The sequence below is a fragment of the Mauremys reevesii genome, linkage group 1 (genome assembly GCF_016161935.1).
Source record: "Mauremys reevesii isolate NIE-2019 linkage group 1, ASM1616193v1, whole genome shotgun sequence".
NCBI lineage: Eukaryota > Metazoa > Chordata > Testudines > Geoemydidae > Mauremys > Mauremys reevesii.
This window is the reverse complement of record NC_052623.1, coordinates 302,556,445-302,574,752: the sequence shown is the minus strand read 5'-3', so window position 1 is coordinate 302,574,752 and position 18,308 is coordinate 302,556,445. Positions and strand designations below refer to the sequence as shown.

The 18,308-nt window shown below is 38.9% G+C and overlaps 1 protein-coding gene across 4 annotated transcripts in view; it reads right to left on the bottom strand.

Moving 5' to 3' along the window:
- The window catches only part of LRIG3 (leucine rich repeats and immunoglobulin like domains 3), a 50,492-nt gene that overhangs the window by 14,713 nt on the left and 17,471 nt on the right, over positions 1-18,308 (bottom strand). For all 4 annotated transcript variants that reach the window (XR_005591596.1, XM_039516473.1, XM_039516486.1 and 1 more), the window contains exons 4-12: positions 11,232-11,366; positions 10,403-10,546; positions 8,254-8,397; positions 7,821-7,964; positions 7,266-7,409; positions 5,013-5,093; positions 4,205-4,276; positions 3,780-3,851; positions 577-740 (exon numbers count right to left, since the gene is read on the bottom strand). Coding sequence is in view for 3 of the 4 variants with exons in the window: in XM_039516473.1 (XP_039372407.1) it covers positions 577-740; positions 3,780-3,851; positions 4,205-4,276; positions 5,013-5,093; positions 7,266-7,409; positions 7,821-7,964; positions 8,254-8,397; positions 10,403-10,546; positions 11,232-11,366 (1,100 nt within the window). In the remaining variant the exon portion in view is untranslated. The remainder of the gene's footprint in view (positions 1-576; positions 741-3,779; positions 3,852-4,204; positions 4,277-5,012; positions 5,094-7,265; positions 7,410-7,820; positions 7,965-8,253; positions 8,398-10,402; positions 10,547-11,231; positions 11,367-18,308) is intronic.

Here is an 18,308-nt window from a genome sequence, read left to right as displayed (position 1 = left end):
TTTATTAAAGTGAGGTGTTAGTAATGTAAACAAGAAATGTATATGCGGTCACAATGATTTCTAAAGTTGAAAATAGTGTTTTAAAGCCCACATAGACGAGGTCAAGGTTACCATGGGAACTCTACTTCAGTGCAATTAATCTCAGATTTAATAAAGCACTAATACAATTTGCATATATAATTAAACATATTGCAAATATTAATAGACATGTCAGTTAAAGAACACTAAGATGCACCATATTTTTAAATGGTGCTTACCTAAACAATATTCATATTTTAACTCTAACAGCACATAGATTTACCACTACAAACCACTGATCTTTCCTTTGTACACAACACGCAAGTATGCAATACATGAAATTAAGTCAGAAAAATGCTATTCCCTATCTGGAATGAAACCACAAGCTCTGAGTACCTGCAGATCAAAGTTTGAGGAGCAGAGGACAAAGCATTAAAACAAAATATTAACCCCCCCCCCTCAGTCCAACAAGAGAAATTAAAATATGCCAGATAAACCAGACTAAAATAAATTCACTAAGCAAAACCTATGAAGGTGAGGAGAAACAGTTATACTCACCGCACACAAACTCATCTGGGCTAACAGCAAAGATACTTCTGCCTTTTAGCAGTGGAGGATGGGCACAACTGGCATTCACAAAGCTCTGAAAGTTGTTTTCTGATACCCACTGTGGTAACCATTTTAGCTGGCAGTCACACAAAAGACTTGATGTATTTAAGTGCCTAAGGAAAACAATTACAGTCAATGTTTCTTGTATAAGATGCAGAACAACCCAAACAGTACGAGTCAATAGTATTTTTGTAAAACGTAATGTTTTAATGATTTATTATAAAAGAAACTAATGTCACCCAGTACTCACATGACACCATTATTGGACTTCAGGTCTACAAAGCAGACATTTTCATTCTTATTCAATTCTTTGAAAAGTCACATTTGTGACTCTTTAGTTTCATGTCTCCATCTTGAGTCAGGACAAGGACAGTTACATAAAGGGGCAGGGCAGTGATGTAAAGAGGCCACCTGAGAGAACACTCAGAAGAGAGGAGTTCCAAAACTGACATAATTCAAATACCCTCACAAAAGAAAAACTTTTTTGGGGGGGAAAAAAATGCTCAGCCCAACTATAAGCTGTAACCCAGCTGCACCCCAACAGACCTCAGTTATCTAAAGAACTGTACCAGGACTGGCAAAAGAAGGAGCATGAGTAAGGTAACAGTGGTATTTATGTGAATAGTGGGTATACATCAATCCCTATGTTGTCATATGAACAGCAGAAACACTCATCCCCTGGGCCTCAAGAACCCTGCTGCCAAGATGAAGACCAAAAAATCCACTTTGCAGTATCTCGTGATACTGCAAGTAAAATCCTGCTTCTGGGAATTTTGCCCCTGACTTCATTATGCCTGGATTTTCACCTCAAGTTCCTGGCTTTACACCAAGTCTCCTGCCCCCTCTGCCTCAGATGTAGCTGGAGATCTTGTACTGTGAGTCTTAAGGTTTGCTGGAGCTTGAACATCCAGTTTTGTAAGCATTTGAACTGAAAATGCATTCAATTACCGATAGTACATTACAAAATTTTGTTTAATTTAATCTCAGATTCAAGGTCAGAAACAGCACTAAACTCACAGCTTCACATCAACTCAAATAGCTAGAACCCTAAATACTCAATTTATGTCATCTTTTCTCCACAGGATTGGCGCTAAAAGCTAGATCTCAAAACAACTGGAGTGATGGAAATTACAGTTCATCTCGGAAAGCAACTAGGAAGATATTTGAAGGACCACAAATGCAGATGTAGTCTTCCATTGATAGTACACCTCTACCCCAATATAACGCTGTCCTTGGGAGCCAAAAAAAATCTTACTGCGTTATAGGTGAAACCATGTTATATCGAACTTGCTTTGATCTGCCGGAGCACACAACCCCGCCCCCCAGAGCACTGCTTTACTGCGTTAACTCCAAATTTGTGTTGTATCAGGTCACATTATATTGCGGTAGAGGTGTACTACCAAACCTAGGAGAATGGCCACATTCAAAAAGAAGAAATGGGAAGAAACCAAAGTAATAGTTTCAAAAGAACATTCTTTGAGTGCTTATAGGACCAACTTAAATGTCCACTAAAAAAATTGAACTCTTCCTACTTGGAAGAATTAATTTGAAACCTCTTACAAATCTGAACCAAAAAGAGTGAGAAATCAAACTTCTCTCCAAGGACTACTGATAAGTATTTGGATCTAGATAGAGCTAATTATAAAAGTCTTTAAAAAGTTACCTTGATGGAGGAAAGACAGTATTAATTTTTGTGTGTCCAGGGGGATAAATATATGTACTTGTAGTGAGTGAAATATGCCCATTTATTAATATAGAAATACTGTGATAACTACTTTCTAGAAGCAAAAAAGGAGGACGTTACCAGCTCTGAACATTTCCTATTCAATCAAGTTTTTCCACACAAGTGCTCTGTGCTCAAAACCTAGAAATGCCACATCATCAGGCAGAATTGGATCCAGAAGAAACAGGTCTTTTTTAATGGAAAACTGAAGAGTGGTCTTGTTGCTATTCTTAGGATGTAAGAAAATCATGGCCGTCTTGAACACTTGATGCAGTGAACATCAGTCATACCCTCACTGTGCTAACCTTCTCTAGGGTCCTTTGAATGGGTGAAATTCCTGGGAATGCATATTATGAGGAGTTAATTTAGCCAATTTTGAGAAAGCATGTCCTATCATCTGCCCAGTTATTTATCAGCCATGAGGGATACACACTTGACAACTTTGGGGAGTGGGCAGGGGAGACATTAGAAAAATCTCTCTATAAACAGAGGGAATGTCCATCTCCTTGAAGGACTCAGAACTTCCCTGAGCACCATGTCCTTAAGCATCTTACTTCCCTTGGTGGATGCTACTGTCTGAAGGTTGCTGACTGCTTTCTCTCCGAGGCCTGAACACTGGGAAATGTCATCAGGTATTGGGAAGGAAGAAGAAGGCTAGCCTCTAAGCAGTTCTGAGTCTGACCCAGAATAGCAATCTTGAGCCACAGCAGAACACACATTTTTTCCTCCAGCAATGTTTCAGGTAGTTTCTCCTCACAGAAAGAGCAGCTTCTCTTTTTGACTTATCCAGCTTTGTCATGTTGCAAACTCTTACTTCCAGAAACTAGACTGGACAGGGCTGAGACAAGAAAAGTTAGAGAAGGAATGAGACAGGAGCACTGGAGACAAGAAATTAGCTGTGCCTCAAGGAAAGAAAACAAAAGGTCTTTTCCGTTTCAGCAAGAGTTAGCTGTAACCGCTGCTGCACTGCTCAACAGAAAAAGAGCTTTTATAGCATTCCCTCAGAAAGGGGGACTTTACCTTGCAATTGTTCCTATGCTGCCTCGGGACAGAGGGAGCCAATAATAAGGATCTGCGAATGGGTCTTTGGTAAAGAATTATGATATTGCATTTTACTGGTCCAGTAAGTGGTAGTTCAGTGATACCAGTACTCACTTTACAGTATATTAATAAAAGTCTGTCTTATCTCATGCATTAAGGATCAACCAGTTTAAACTCAGGACTCTAGGTACCAAATGGAGTAGAAAATGAACACCTGCCACCTGATGCTACCTAGCTTATATACAGCAACTACAGAGAAAAATCTATTGATGCACCATTTGTTACATGACTTCAGAACTGTTGCAATGAGATGTTAATACTGAATCTATCAGTATCTTATATGGCTTACGTATTTTCTAACATGGAGATTTTAGGGGCAAGAACTTACAATTCTTCAAGTTTCTTCATTTGCGAAAATGCATTTCCTTGCATTGACATGATTGCATTATTACTTAGATCTCTGGGGAAGAAGAAAAAAAAAGGATCAGAAAAAAAATCCATTTTATTAACTCAAATAAGGTTAAAATAAAGATTCAAGCTATACTTAGCTCCATTCTGTATTGATAATGTAGAGATCAGCTCAGAAACCAAAAGAACAAAGACAAGTTTCTATAGTATGCTGATGTTCACTTAAAAATATAGCACTTTGAGCAGAATTCCTAGACAGAAAGTTCTTAAGTACCACCACACTACTGATCAACAAGGTAAATCTGCTTCATTCAGACAGTCATGAGGTAACCTTATATTTGTTTTGGTTAATCTTGATATTTGCTTTGGCCACTGTTGGGTTAAATATGAATTTCAGCTACTTACAGGTGTTCAAGTGCATCCAAACCAGAAAATGCTTTCTTTGTAATGGACCTAATCCTGTTTCCTTGGAGTATCCTGGAAATATAAATACTTAATGCCAAACAGATGCAGTAAAATGGGGGCATTTTTTGGAACTATGAAGAAAATCTTATACAATTGCTTTTTTAGGCAATTATTACTAAACTGTGACTAACATTCTCCATTCAGCCTTTCTTGCTGCAATAAAATACCTCATCTCTAAAATATACTCATTTATTCTGCTTCAGTAACTATATAGATCATGGCATGATTTTCAAAGATGTTTAATGTGTACAGTTCAGTAACATGGAATTTTGTTTTTTAAAATCTATAAATGTAAGCATCTTTTCATTCCATAGCGGTGTATTTGGAATGACATCTTTGCATTATAGAAGAGCCATTGCTACTAGATGCTGGATTACTTTATCAAAGACTTCCCTTGGGCACTGTGCTTTTGTAATCTTTGAAAACACACCTCTCATCATTTCCTATTATGAGCAATCCTAATTCAGTGTGAAAGGTTTCTACGCAGCAACTGCATGAATCTCCATATTGATAACATTCAAGAAGGATCATATTCTTCAGATTTTGTTTGACTAAAGAGCTGGTGCTTTGTTTTCTAGAAAAGGAGGCTTCAATGAAGAGCAAAACAATAAGGAAGTAAGTCACAAATTTGAGAGACTAATAAAATTCCCAAGGTTGGGCTCCCTCACAGTATATTATCTGAGCTTAACCCAATATTAATTTTTTTTAACTAACTAAGAAAATCCAAAATCAGGTCAGTCATACTTACAGCATTCTAAGTTTGTCAAGTCCAGAGAATGCACCATTCATATCTTCAATAGTCCATGAGATTTCATTGTTCTTCAGATCCCTGGTTGAAGAGATCAGACCCAATCACAAAAGGAAAATTCCACAAAAAAAACCCAAGGTATATATTTCTTAAGAAGTACATGATATTTAAAGCAATTTCTAGAATGGTCTGTGTAAGGAACATTGTGCAATATTAATATCAATTTTCAAAGATGCTTGACCCAATTTGTTTCTTTTTCTAGTATGTCTGAAGTTCAAGGGCCTGACCTTTTTCACTACTACTTTAAAAGATTACAAGAATCAATTTATTTAAAAGAAATGCAAGGGCATCCAAATACAAGAAGGGAAAAAGGAAAATGGGGATGGTAAGAAATGAGGGGACCAACAGTTGTCATATCAAAATAAAACCACACCTAAGACAAAAGCTTTAGAGAGTAAGTTAAATATGATAACAGATGGATGTCAAGGGGAACAAGTTTCACACCCTTGGACCATGATAGCAAAAGTGTGCGACCAGATCTGTCAAAGAGGAGTGGTGTCTGAGCAGAGAACCAATGGGATAGGATTTAAGAAAAAACTCAGAACCATGTCACAGGAGAAGAATATACATAAAGTCTGAACCCGAAAAGTAAGAGTTTAATGTACACTTTCCTAGCCCTTGGAATAAGTTTAGCATGCATATAGCCAAGCTCTGACTTACTGTTCTGGCCACTGGAAATGTCAGTAACACACTGAGGCTGAACATCCTCCAGAATATTACAATTTTAATTCATTCACACACTTCTCACCTCTCCCCCAATTCATAAATTTAGTAAAACAACATTATTTCAAACAGTGCTCAGACAAATGCTAAAGGATAACTAGCTGAATAATCCAAAGCCTTGATAATCATCAACCCCTAATCTTTAATGACCCACTGAATATATCTATGTCTGGGCTTAGGCTTCTACCCTCATGACATCTACCAAGAGAGAAACTCTTATTTAATTAGGTGGAACCTATAACCATGGTGCCTAAGATGTCAGTGCTAGGCTCACAGCAGTGCTGCCTTAGGGTATGTCTACACTACCCGCCGGATCAGCGGGTAGTGATCGATCTATCGGAGATCGATGTATTGCACCTCGTCTAGACTTGATACATCGATCCCCAAACACACTTCCCGTCAACTCTGGAACTCCACCAGGGCGAGAGGAGGAAGCGGAGTCAGCAGGGGAGTGGCGGCCGTTGATCCCGTGCCCTGAGGATGCGAAGTAAGTCTATCTAAGTCAATCTAAGATACGTCGACTTCAGCTACGCTATTCTGGTAGCTAAAGTTGAGTATCTTAGATCTATTCCGCCCCCCCCACCCCCAGTGTAGACCAGGCCTTAGCCTTTCTGCCACTCCCTCTTAGCTCCACTGGGATTTGCAAGAGTCTCTGGAGCATGGCAGGTTCATGCTTTAGACATTAATTATGACAGCTAGCAGTTAGGGTATTCATCTCATTAGATTTAAAGACAACTTCTTTAAAAGGTTAGACAAAGGACAGAGGATGGTCAGATTGTAGTCAAGTGACACAGGGGTTGACAGAACAGCTCCTCACAAATCCTTTCCTTAAAAAGGCATGAGGTTGTGGGGAGGGGACAGGGACTGGGAGCAATGTTGGCAGAGGGACAATTTTGCTTCCCTCCACATTCCCTTACAAGCAGTGCCTGAAGAGGAATGTTTCTGGGGGCAACGAACTGGATGTGAGGGAGAGAGCGGGACTGAGTCCCCCTCCCTCCAGTCTCTGAGTGACAGCCAATTGCCAGGGCCACCCATGCACATATAGCTCGTTTGGGGTGCACATGTACAGCAGATGCCACGATGCCACTGCTGAGAGCTAGTACTGTGCTCCCTGCCATGAGGAGACTAGAAACAGCCATTTATTAGTTTCCTTCTCCCCTCAGAGATTCTTTTAAGAAGCTTCCTTATGAAATCACTGTGACAAATAGGAAGGTCTGGGGATGTATAAATTTGTACACAACCTGTATTGCAAGGGGAAAAAAAAGAAAAAGAAACAGATACTACTACCCTGGATGAAATCTTAACAAAAAAAGAAACCAATCTAAGGTCTAGGAAAGATTAAAACAAAACTTTTGTAGTTCTACACTTCCTTCAAAACAAACGTAATTCAAGAAAGGAAAAAAAAAGGGGGTATATTTATGCACCTTAAAATAAAGGTTTCTGACCTTAAAATAAATTATGTCAACTTACAAAGTCTTTAAACTGGAAAGTCCCCGGAAGGCACAATCAGCAATGTAGTTTACTTTGTTGTTCCCAATATGCAGTCCAACTAGTAGGCTTAAACCAACGAAGCTTGAATCATCCAATCTTGCTAAGTGATTAAATGTTAAATCTCTGCAAGTTCAAGATGGAAAAATTTCTTTCAATGTTTGAGTATTTATTACTCATTTCTCCCTATCACATCATTTTTTAAACAAAACACCTTCTTAGTTGCAGCTATCACAAAGCCTCCTACACAATTTTTGGTTATTATACAGCTTGTGTATTATTTCCTGCTATTCACAAATGGATTTCTTTTATTTGAAAATTGCTGTGTCAAAGCCCAAGCACAACTGCCATGGAGAACTGAAGCGGTCATGGTTGGCTTCAACTTTTCACAACAAAATATGACCATCTTGCACACACAAAAAAAGCTGTTGTCACTTTGGAAACTTTGTTATGAAAAATTCACAGATCAGTGGTAAGCAGCTCATGCTTTGGCATGTACCCTGCTCTCAGAACTGGAATAGAATAAAAGCTACTCACAGCTCGCTGAGTTTCTGGCAAAATTCCCAGGCATCGGGGCTGATCCTGCTGATGGCGTTTTGGCTGAGATGGAGCTGCTGCAACATCAGCAAGCCATAAAGCCAGCCTTTGGTAATCTCTGTTAGGTTGTTATGGTCCAGCTGCCTACAAAACACACACAGACAAAATTTAGGGTAAAAAAAATAAATGAAGTGCATGCTTCGTCATGGATCAGAAATTGATCGTGATATGTTACTGGCTAGCTACCTGGTTTTCACAGAATGAATATTAAAAAAAAAAAAAAAAACTGCATTTACATATTATTATTGCTCATGACTTGTCAAACCAGACCAAAATATTTTAATTTGAAAATATCTTCAAATTTGAACAAGCATGTCTATTTTGAATTACACAAATTATGTCTCTTCTGAAAAGACTGAAAGTTTATACTTACAAGACTTCCATGTTGGTTAGTCCCCAGAAAGCTCCATCCATGAGTCTATTTACCCCATTTCGTTGCATTTTTAGTGATTTCAAAGCAGGAAGTCCTTGGAAAGTAAGCCCATCTATTTTTTTTATTTTGTTGCGATTCAGCTCCCTGCATCAATAAATTTTACAGTTACAACAGAGTAAGTTTACCTGGATGCCTGTAACATTTCTTCATCATCAGACTTTAAACACCCACACTACACATAAAACAAAGTAAACAAGATAAATGAGACCTTTTTACTGTAACACAGAATAGTCCTAGCACAGTTAATCTTAATATATTTCAACAATAGAAGGACATGTGTGTGTTATTACATTGATTTTTAAATTTAAAAAGATCCAAGCTGGTTTAGGAGATAACAAATCACCTTCTGAAGTTTACATTTATTTTTATGTTCTTGATGTTTAGTTAGCAGCAATTAGTGTGTAACCAGGGGTTTAAATAAAGAAGAATCCTTATAAAGGGAACAAAGTTGGTCCTCTGTTTTCTCCATAAGGACTACTGATCTGCCAAATTGCCTCTCCCTCCCTAGGAGATTTCTGCTTCTACACCTTCCCACCCAGGGACACAAAACCCTACAACTCCAACCTAGTTCACTTTTCAATTTTTAGCTTTTCAGGAACTAAACCACCATCCCTGTAAACCTGCTCAATCACCCAACTTCTGCATCTGGGGTTAATGTACACAAGCACTAAAGGAGCCACACTTAATAGCAGATGCTGGTGTTTCCCTGCTCCTCCTCTGCCTAGCTTTGCACGTCAAGGTGAGCATGATTATGAGATCGCACACAGTCATATAATTCCTTTGCCTCTGTAGTGGTAAGTAAACACACTACCTAAGGTAGTGAATCCACCTGCATAAGGATTGGCTTTCCATTCATCTGAATCCCTGAACATCAGAACAGGCAAGAATGACAGTTTCACATGGATCTAAAGATCGAGAGGCCCATGGAGATCATTAATACACCCTGAATTTTCAAGTCTACTTTCACTTCCATTGAGATCTGATTTAAACTGCTTTTCAATATCTGTGGATGGTACACAACCACCTTCCTCGACAGTGTATCCTCCTGCCTAGCTGCCTTATTATTTATTACATACTTTTTCCTAAAAGCTAATCAAATTAAGGTTTGTCCCTTAAAGAGGCATTATCAATTTGAAATCCAGTCAATTAAGAGTTATTTTGGGTATCACACTACAACTCTCCAAACTCATGTAAATCCCCCTGTCAATTTTTGTGGTTTCAAAGTCATATTTGCATACTAAGAAAGATGTACAGGAGACCCACACAGCAGAGGAGCTCTCTCTATACAGGAGAAACACTGAAACTCCCTAGACACAAAGTACTATAAAAATGCACAGAGAAAACAAAAAAAGCCTGTTCTCTAATTCCTTTTATTTATAATAGTTTTAGATATTACTTAAAAGGTTAAAAAAAAAAGAGTTCTGACAGAAGTATAGCATCAGTCAAGATGATGGCATCTAACTTTAGGCTATTGCTCCCTGTCTTATCAATTTCTGAAAGCAAGTGATTTCCCTTCATCTGTATTTGCCAAGAAAATACATAGAGGCTGATCTTGTCTCCAAATTATGTATATTTAGAGCTAGTCTACATTGGCAATGCTAAAGCGCTGCCATGACAGCCCTTTAACATGGCTTGTGTGGTCACAAAAAACCCACCTCCACAAGGGGCATGGCTCCCGGCGCTGGTGCACTGTTTACATTGGTGCTTTACAGTGCTGAAATTTGCTGCGCTCAGGAGGGTTTTTTTTCACACCCCTGAGTGAGAAAGTTGCAGTGCTGTAAAGTGCCAGTGTAGACAAGCCCTTAGTTCACTTAGTATCTCCTCAGGTGTCTTAATTACTAGAGCATTTTTGCTGCTCGTGTGTATTTTTCTTGATCAGGCAAATCCAATTTTAGCACAAAGACTATTCCCATCTCACCCATATGTAAGAGTATTTTCTTCACTATAAGGCTGCAGTTACTAGAAGCTGCAGTACAGGTTCTCTGTGTCTGCCTCACTTAGTGTCTGGTTAAATTAAGGGCTAAAGTTCAAGCATTGCCAGTGCTTTGCAAGACCTGAAAACAATCAGCCAACTGTAGGTTGCACTTACAGGTGCTGCAGATGGGACAGTTTAAACATCTTTTGAGGGATGACTGAAATTTTGTTCCTGTTCAGTTTCAATACTTGAAGTGTGCTAGACAAACTGTCAAAGACACCTGGCTCCATGGAGGTTATTCGATTGCTGTTAATGTACCTGTTGAGACAATGTTTAGGAGGTTAGATACACCGTTATTTAACAGAATTCTAATACAAAGCAGGAGGATATAATGATCCTACATTGCCTATCCCAGAGTAAATAATTCTTAAATTTAACAGATTGATCACTGATCTAACCACAGTCCTCACCAGTCAGTAACTGGAGGGCCAAGAGTTATGTTCAATTCTGTAAGAGTCTGCTGCTATCAGAGTTGACAGGTATGTTATCAACATATGCTCCTTAACTATGCTGACTACGGATTAATTTAATTTAATTCTCAAAATCAATGATACCGTAAAGATTCAAGAAATTAATACAATTCCAAATGTAATTCAATATAATTAAACCCAACTGAAGATTTTTTTTAACTTTATTTTGTAAGATTTTTAGGCCTCAACAAGAGATATTTTGTTAACCAGTTTAGTCTTAGTACTTTGATTTTTTTATTTTCTATGAACTAAAAGCTCCATTGCAACAGTCTATGTGGCTATACCAATGATCCGTGATGTGAACAGGTAAAGATGGGACTAAATATTTAAAGTTGTTTTCAGTTTGATACTAATACCGCCTCAGCACAGAGGCAGTATAGCTATGGTTTGCAGTGACGACCAAAATAATTTGATGGCATATTCAACATTTTGAAAGCACTTTGGAAAAATTTATAAAATGAAGTTTTGCTTACAGATACTTGAGCTGCAAAGAAGGAAATGATGCAGTTTTCAACTCTGAAATATTATTGTTGCTCAGGTCCAAAGTTTCTAGAGACTGAAATGGTTTCAGATGTTCAGGCAAGATGCCTCCAATCTTGTTACTGGTCCTGCAATTTTAGGATATTAGTTAAAGATTCCGCCATTCTGGTGATAAACATTTGCAAACTATACATCAACCTGGCAAAATCTAGTGGTCCACTCTCCCATAAAGAAATTAACTTTTCGGAGAAGGGATACTGTTCAGCTAGTTCTCTTTAGTAAAATGATTAGCTACCATCATATACCAAGTTACAATTCTGCGTGTTCTGAAGAAATTTGTTTATCTGTATTTCCTTAATCATACTGCCAGGACAGAAAAAAGAATCTACTTGTATTACAATCTGATTACTGGGATTCATATGTTTTAATACCTAAAGGAACCACTGTGATCATCCATGCTGGCCTCCACAGTGCAGGCTATAGAATTTCATCCAGTAATTCCTGCATCATTTCCAAAAGGCTTGTGGTTGAACAAGAGCACATCTTTTTTAAAGCTATACAGTACTGACATTGAGCAACAGGACACTCAGCATTGCAGTGAAATAAGGTCAAGGTTTAACCAAGTCATACCACAATGTTGTTTTAAAATAAGTGTTATAAGAATGTTCATCCACCCAAACAGCCATTAAGGACAAAGAGCTAGATTAGAAGATAGATTGATCAGTGTGCACCACCACTGAGAGAGAGCAGCTATTTTGTAAGCGGAGTTGATATTTTAATTCATCTCAAGTAATTAAGAAAGAAACTAATATATATTACAAAACCTATATAGGAGTGTCTCGGATTTTTTGTGTGGTCATCACAACTAATGGTATTTCCTGTCTCCATGCACACTACAACAGTAACTTTGCAACTGGGTTAGAGACACTGGCATCATAGCCTGTCACAAGAAACAGTTTTTCTTTTATCATAACCGTATTTCCACATTCGTACCTGCCATTCTACCTAACCTTGTTTTTGTATTGGTGCATTCCAGGAAAATCTGAGCAGCAATCCTATACTGCTTCAGTGAGGAATAGCGTGCCCAAGAGACACGCATAGAGATCAGAAGCAAAAGTACACAGGGCAATACATTCTGGGATATCCCACTGTAAAGAGCTGGGGAGGTGAAGGGGAGAATGGAGTTGAAATGGTTATACGAATGTAACCATCTGCCAGTGTCCGCCCTTTGCTGGTTAGGTTCCAGTCTGCTTCAACCAGGTCTAGTTGAAATAGTTCATATACCTAGTTTTAGCAGTGTTCAAAAATTGGGATTTTTTTCCCCCACCATTTAGAGATTGCATCCTTAGTGGCTTAAATTAAGATATTAACAAGTATATAGGATCTGAAAAAACATTAGCAATACTGGCCTTACATCAAGTGGTAGGCCACAGATTCTGGGGTGGTTGCTTATGCACATGCAAAGGAGTTTCTACTCATTAGGACAGAAAAATCCAGACTCAAAAACTTAACCAGAAGTTATAGATTAATAGGCCCTCCCATTAAGAGTAAATGATCTTGCAGCCTCTCCAACATTACTCTCCTTCTGTATCATGTTTCATTCCTCAGGCTGTCTGGTAAAGGTACACTGCATTTTTTTTAAAAAAACCTCTTAGCTGGAAGTATTTATAATAAATGGTAACAAATTACTTTAATAAAAAACAACAACAACCACAACCATCATGTGTCACTTTCACTGGCCAAATAAGGCTATGATTTAGATAACAGGTCATAGAGCCTTTCGTTTATATATTAGTTTGTTTATAAGGTAATTACTAACTAGGTATTAAAACTGCCAATTACTTGAGTGATGAATAAAATTTTCCTTGCAGTAAAAGTGTGCTCCAGCAGAAGCCAGCAATTTCCTGAACTGCACGCCTCCTAAATTGCAGTGTGAAAGTGTTCAGTTATAGACATGGCTTACACAGTGCTGTCTTTGTGTCAGTATTGCTCATAAAACAGAAATTCCTTACAACTGACAGGATAATAGCCCCTGTATCACAAAGTTCAGTCATTTCTAATAGAACTGAATAAAACCCAAATACTATCTGCAGATTACTGCTTTAACTAACTGGCCCATTACTTGACATAGACCAGCATACAGAAAGTCTGTTTATTTGCTTTTTGGGGTAGGGGAGAGGGGGATGGTAGTGGAGTCACATAAGGCGGAGAGAAAGTAAACTCATTTGTTCACAAAAATAGGGCTACATATCAGTGTTTTTATTACAACTCTTATGTGGGTCAAAGCCATGGTAATTAAGCCCCCACTGTGCAGTATGTTGCCTCTTGACTGTGGAATATACTTTAAGATATTTGAACGCTTTACTACTGACTGCCCCCACTTCTTAATCCCACTGCCTCTTAAAACAAACAAAATCCTACAGTGAATTAAAAACTACCTGTACAAATTACACCAAAGGAATGGGGTTATATCTAGAAAAAATGACAAAGCTAACTTAGGCTGTAGCAAAGAAAATTTCTCAAGCTGCTATTTCAAATGGTACCTCAAACCAATCAGGTTATAGCTATAGATATATAGAGAGATTGAATTAAGATAAATGTTGGAGAAATTATGGTCAAAGAAGATTTTATGCATATATGGTAGACATATCCAGCCATTACTGTGATGCAGTTTGTAACCAAGTATCACAAATTATTAGATATTTATTACCAACTGGTCCCTTTGGTAATCCCTCCAGGGGCTTCTTAGCAGAAACAATCATACAAAGGAAATGAAGAATTAATCTTTCATCTGCTAATAGTTGCTAGGCTGATGGCTTCCCACTGGGGAAAAAAATAGTCCAACTCTAGAGTAGTGGTTCCAAAAAAAATATGGGAGGCGTTCTTTATGGAAAAATTGATGTGCCATTTACATACCAAGGAAAATAGACAAAGGACTTCGGTATATTCACCTGCAAAAGAACCTCTGTACACTTGCCCGCTTTTTTCAATATTGACATTTTATAGGCATGCCTGATGTGTGAAATGTTTATGTAATCAGAGATTTCACTCAACGTAATAAAAATCACCAGAAATGACATGTAGTGGGTAGTGTAAAGATGCTCATTCTGTAACACAGTAACACCTGTTAAATAGAGATCCAATGATTATCCTACCGTATAATGACTCTCTGTTGTAATGATTACTGTATTGTCTCTGGTATTTACCTGTTAAAACTTCTAAAATAAAGACATGGGGTGGGGGAAAGAAACTGACTTTCCAGTGCTGGAAGCCTACTGAACCATTCTAATTTGATTTTCTCTTTATAATCATTGTAGCAAATTAAACAGTAAATTATATCAGACGCCTATATTCCAAGTTATTTTTATATTAGGCACAAAGAACATTTTTGAAAACACAAGCCTAGCTAACATCTCAGAGAAGAACCAAACAATATCCTATATCTTGACATAATGAAGTACTAATAAAGTAAAGACTTTTCTTGTGGTGGCTGAAGAGGAGGCAAAGATACCAGGGGCTGGTCTACTTGCAAACACACCAAAATAACTAGCATTGATGTTTGAACTTATAACTTTTGTTATTCAAGTGCACACACACAGGCTTGCACAAAAACAACAAAACGTGAGAATTCAAACTGGATTTAGTTAGATCCACACAAGTTTGTGTGTAGACCAACGGTAAGAATATTAATATTAGTAACAGTTTAGAATGTGCCATGAATTAGTTTTAGATTAGGATTATTAAAATATTGCACATTTATCATCTCAGCATTCATGACTTTTACCACATCACTAATGTCCATGAAGTTTATAGCAATCCAATCATGAAGTAATGGGTTATCCCATACAAAATAGCAGCTACAGCATATTCAACATATTGACTTGTATAGTTTCCTTGCTTCTGGGGGAAAATAAAAAAATGGGACAGCAACTTCCATATCTGTCTTGTGATGCCAGTAGAAAAAGTATTTAAAGGATATATTTACAATGTAGCTGGGAGTTGTGTTTCCCAGGGCGGGTAGATAGACTTGTGCTAGCTCATCTTGAGCTAGTGTGCTAAAAATAGCACTGTGGCTGTTGAGTCACTGGCCGCTAGAAGCCCAAGCCCACCTGAACCCGTTTCCAAGCCTGGGCAGCTAGCCCAAGTCATCTCCCATGGTGCAATGTCCACACTGCTATTTTTAGCAAGTTAGCTCACACTAAGGTAGTGTGACTCTGTCTACCTGCACTGGGAATCACAGCTCTTATCTGCTGTGTGGACATGTCCCAAATGTGTTAAAGGAAACCACTACTTTTTATTCTGAAGATTATGTCTAAATACCTACTGATAACTATTTTCAACCTGTATGCCATATGTTAAAGAAACACCTGTGGAACTTTGAACTCTTAATCTAGGCTATGGACTCCTACCGCATGAAGGCTGACATTTACTACAACAGGGAGAGAATTGGTGTCCTCTCTCTCACCCTTATGCTGAACTCTGTCCAAAGTCCCAATATGCAACATATTACTGTTCCCCCTTCCAGCAGTAAAGTTCTCCCTCGAACCTGTTCTTGGTCCTGGTCCTTGTCTTTTGCTACACTCCTAGTCAGGCCTTATTTCATGATCTAGTGACAAGTGTGGAAGGTGAGGAGGGGAGACAGGCAGGGGGAGAAAAAGTGGTTAAAAAAAATAATAACCTAGTCACATTCCACTTGGCACACAATCTCTCCTCTTTGGTTCCCCCAGCTTCTCCTCTCCACCTTCACTGGTGCCTGCTTCTTTCATTTTGGCTGTTACTCTCTTCCATGGTTGGTTTCTTCTTCCAAGTCTCCTAGTGATGGCTCCCACTATGCTATGAGATCTGGGGCCCATGGTATGACAAGGAATAATGGGAGGACAATAAAGAAAGGAAAATTTAAGCTGGAAAAAAAAGCAGGACAATTTCTGTGCAATAAACTCCCAAGGTAAGTGATGAGAGCCCAGTATTTTGTGGCACATAGAACTGCACACATTACTGCAGCATTTACTGTGGCAAACAATTCTCCAGTGGCCACAGGGGAGAAAGAGAGACAATGATCTCTGACGTCTTTTCCAGTGTTATGGAATCCAACTTAATAAGCACGTTAGCTAGGATGTTTCTGCTAAAATTATCGGTAGTATAATTAATAATTATGTCATTTAAACTGTCATGTTTCAAAGTTAACACCCTACTACCATAAATGAGACTATGCACCTTTCTCACAACTGTGCACCTGACTGCAGCCTGAGACATTTATAGTTGGAACATTCTCTCTTCAGTCATTAAAATATTATGTTTATATCCTTAAGAGACACTCATATCCCAGAGAAGCAGATGCCAAAGTAGAGCCAGGACAGCATTCTGGCTCCTTTTAAGTCAGCTGATAAGTCTACAGGTCTGCTGCCTGGTTCACACACGGACACTGGACACTCCTTGAGCCACACTGCTGCTTTCCTTGTGAGGATCTCTTCCAACTTCACATTCTGTGATATTCTTGACAGGCTTTCAGATCAGACTTTACAGCAGCCCTGGCTCTATGCATTTATTATGCCTGTATGTGTGGTATCTAGGCACAAAAAGTATAAAATTTACATTAAGTCCCCTCCTTTCTCATGCTAATCTACTGAATGACCCTGGCTCCTTCCTAGGAAGGAAGGAAGGGGCAGAGAGGATGTCATGTGAGTGGCCATGAGTTTCTGGAAGGAAAACTGATGCCCAAGCCAGGCACGGATGAGGGGAGGAAGGGAAAGGAGCTATGAAATGATATATTCCAGGAAAAAAAAGTGTCCAGAGAAGAAAGGGTGAAAATATGGGGGTGGGGGATTGTTTTGTTTTTCCCTCATCCTACCAGAGAAAGTAACGCTTTACTACAATATTAACTTTTCCCTTGCTAAACTACAATCTGGTGCCACCCTTTCCCCACTCCACTGAAGCTGCTTTTGTCAATCACCACTGACTTAACACTAAGTAGCAACAGCTCTTCATTTCCCCACACGGTAGATTGCTCCCTTTCACAAACTATCCTCTCTCTGAGCTTCAGACAATGTGCTTTCCCCTGGTTCTATGTCCACCTCCAGTCTCCACCTGCTCCTTGAGCGTGTCTTGGGGCTTCTTTTGCGTGTCTTTGGGCTCCTTTTCTTCCCACTCCCTGCCAGGGTTTGTTAGGGTTGTATCTTCACTTCTCCTTTTAATGCCTTATTCCTGGGTGACCACATCTACCATCTCACCCAGACCTTGCCCCGCTCCATTCGGGCTCATCTGACACTTCTTCCTAGATGCCCCACCATCAAGTAAAATTTAACATGTCAGCAAATGAATTCATCATCTTTCCTCGCTTTTTATCACCACTGAAATTAATATCCTCCCCATTCCTTACACCTGCAGCCTCATACTAATTTTTAAATTCACTTTGTCCTCCAACACTAACACTCACTAAATCCTGACAGTTTTTCCCTCTATAATATCTCAGAAATCTACTTGATATCCTCTGTTATCTTTGCAAAAGCCCTTGTCTTGGCTCTGTTTATTTTATACCTCAGCTACGACAAGTTGTCATCTTCCAGACACGTCTTCCTTCTCCTGCCATTCAATCTATCCAAATTGCTGCTACAAAAAAAAAAAAATCCATCTTCCTTGTTTGCCACTCTGATCACACCCAGTTCCTCTTCAAATTTTTTTCTTTCCCCTTGTTCACCACATTGAATTTAAGTGACTGCAAAACCTAGCTCCTGTCTACATCTTTGCTCACAACCTTTGCCACATCACTCACTGTTCACAACCACTCTCATTCTTGGGATTTTCTCCAAGTCACGCCATGCCCGAAACTCAGTCTGACATGGCTCTAACCTCTTCCTCTTGAGTCCCTCTTCTAAACAAAGCTCTTCCAGAAAGCCTACATATCCTAATCCTCTGCTTTCATCTGACATTCTGGATTTGAGACAATGCCATTATCTAGCAAATAGCAGGAGCTGGAGCACCAGGGCCTTTAAATCCCCGCCGGGGCTCTGGCTAGGGTGACCAGACGTCAGGACTGTCCCAATATTTACTTGTTTGTCCCACGCCCCGACCAT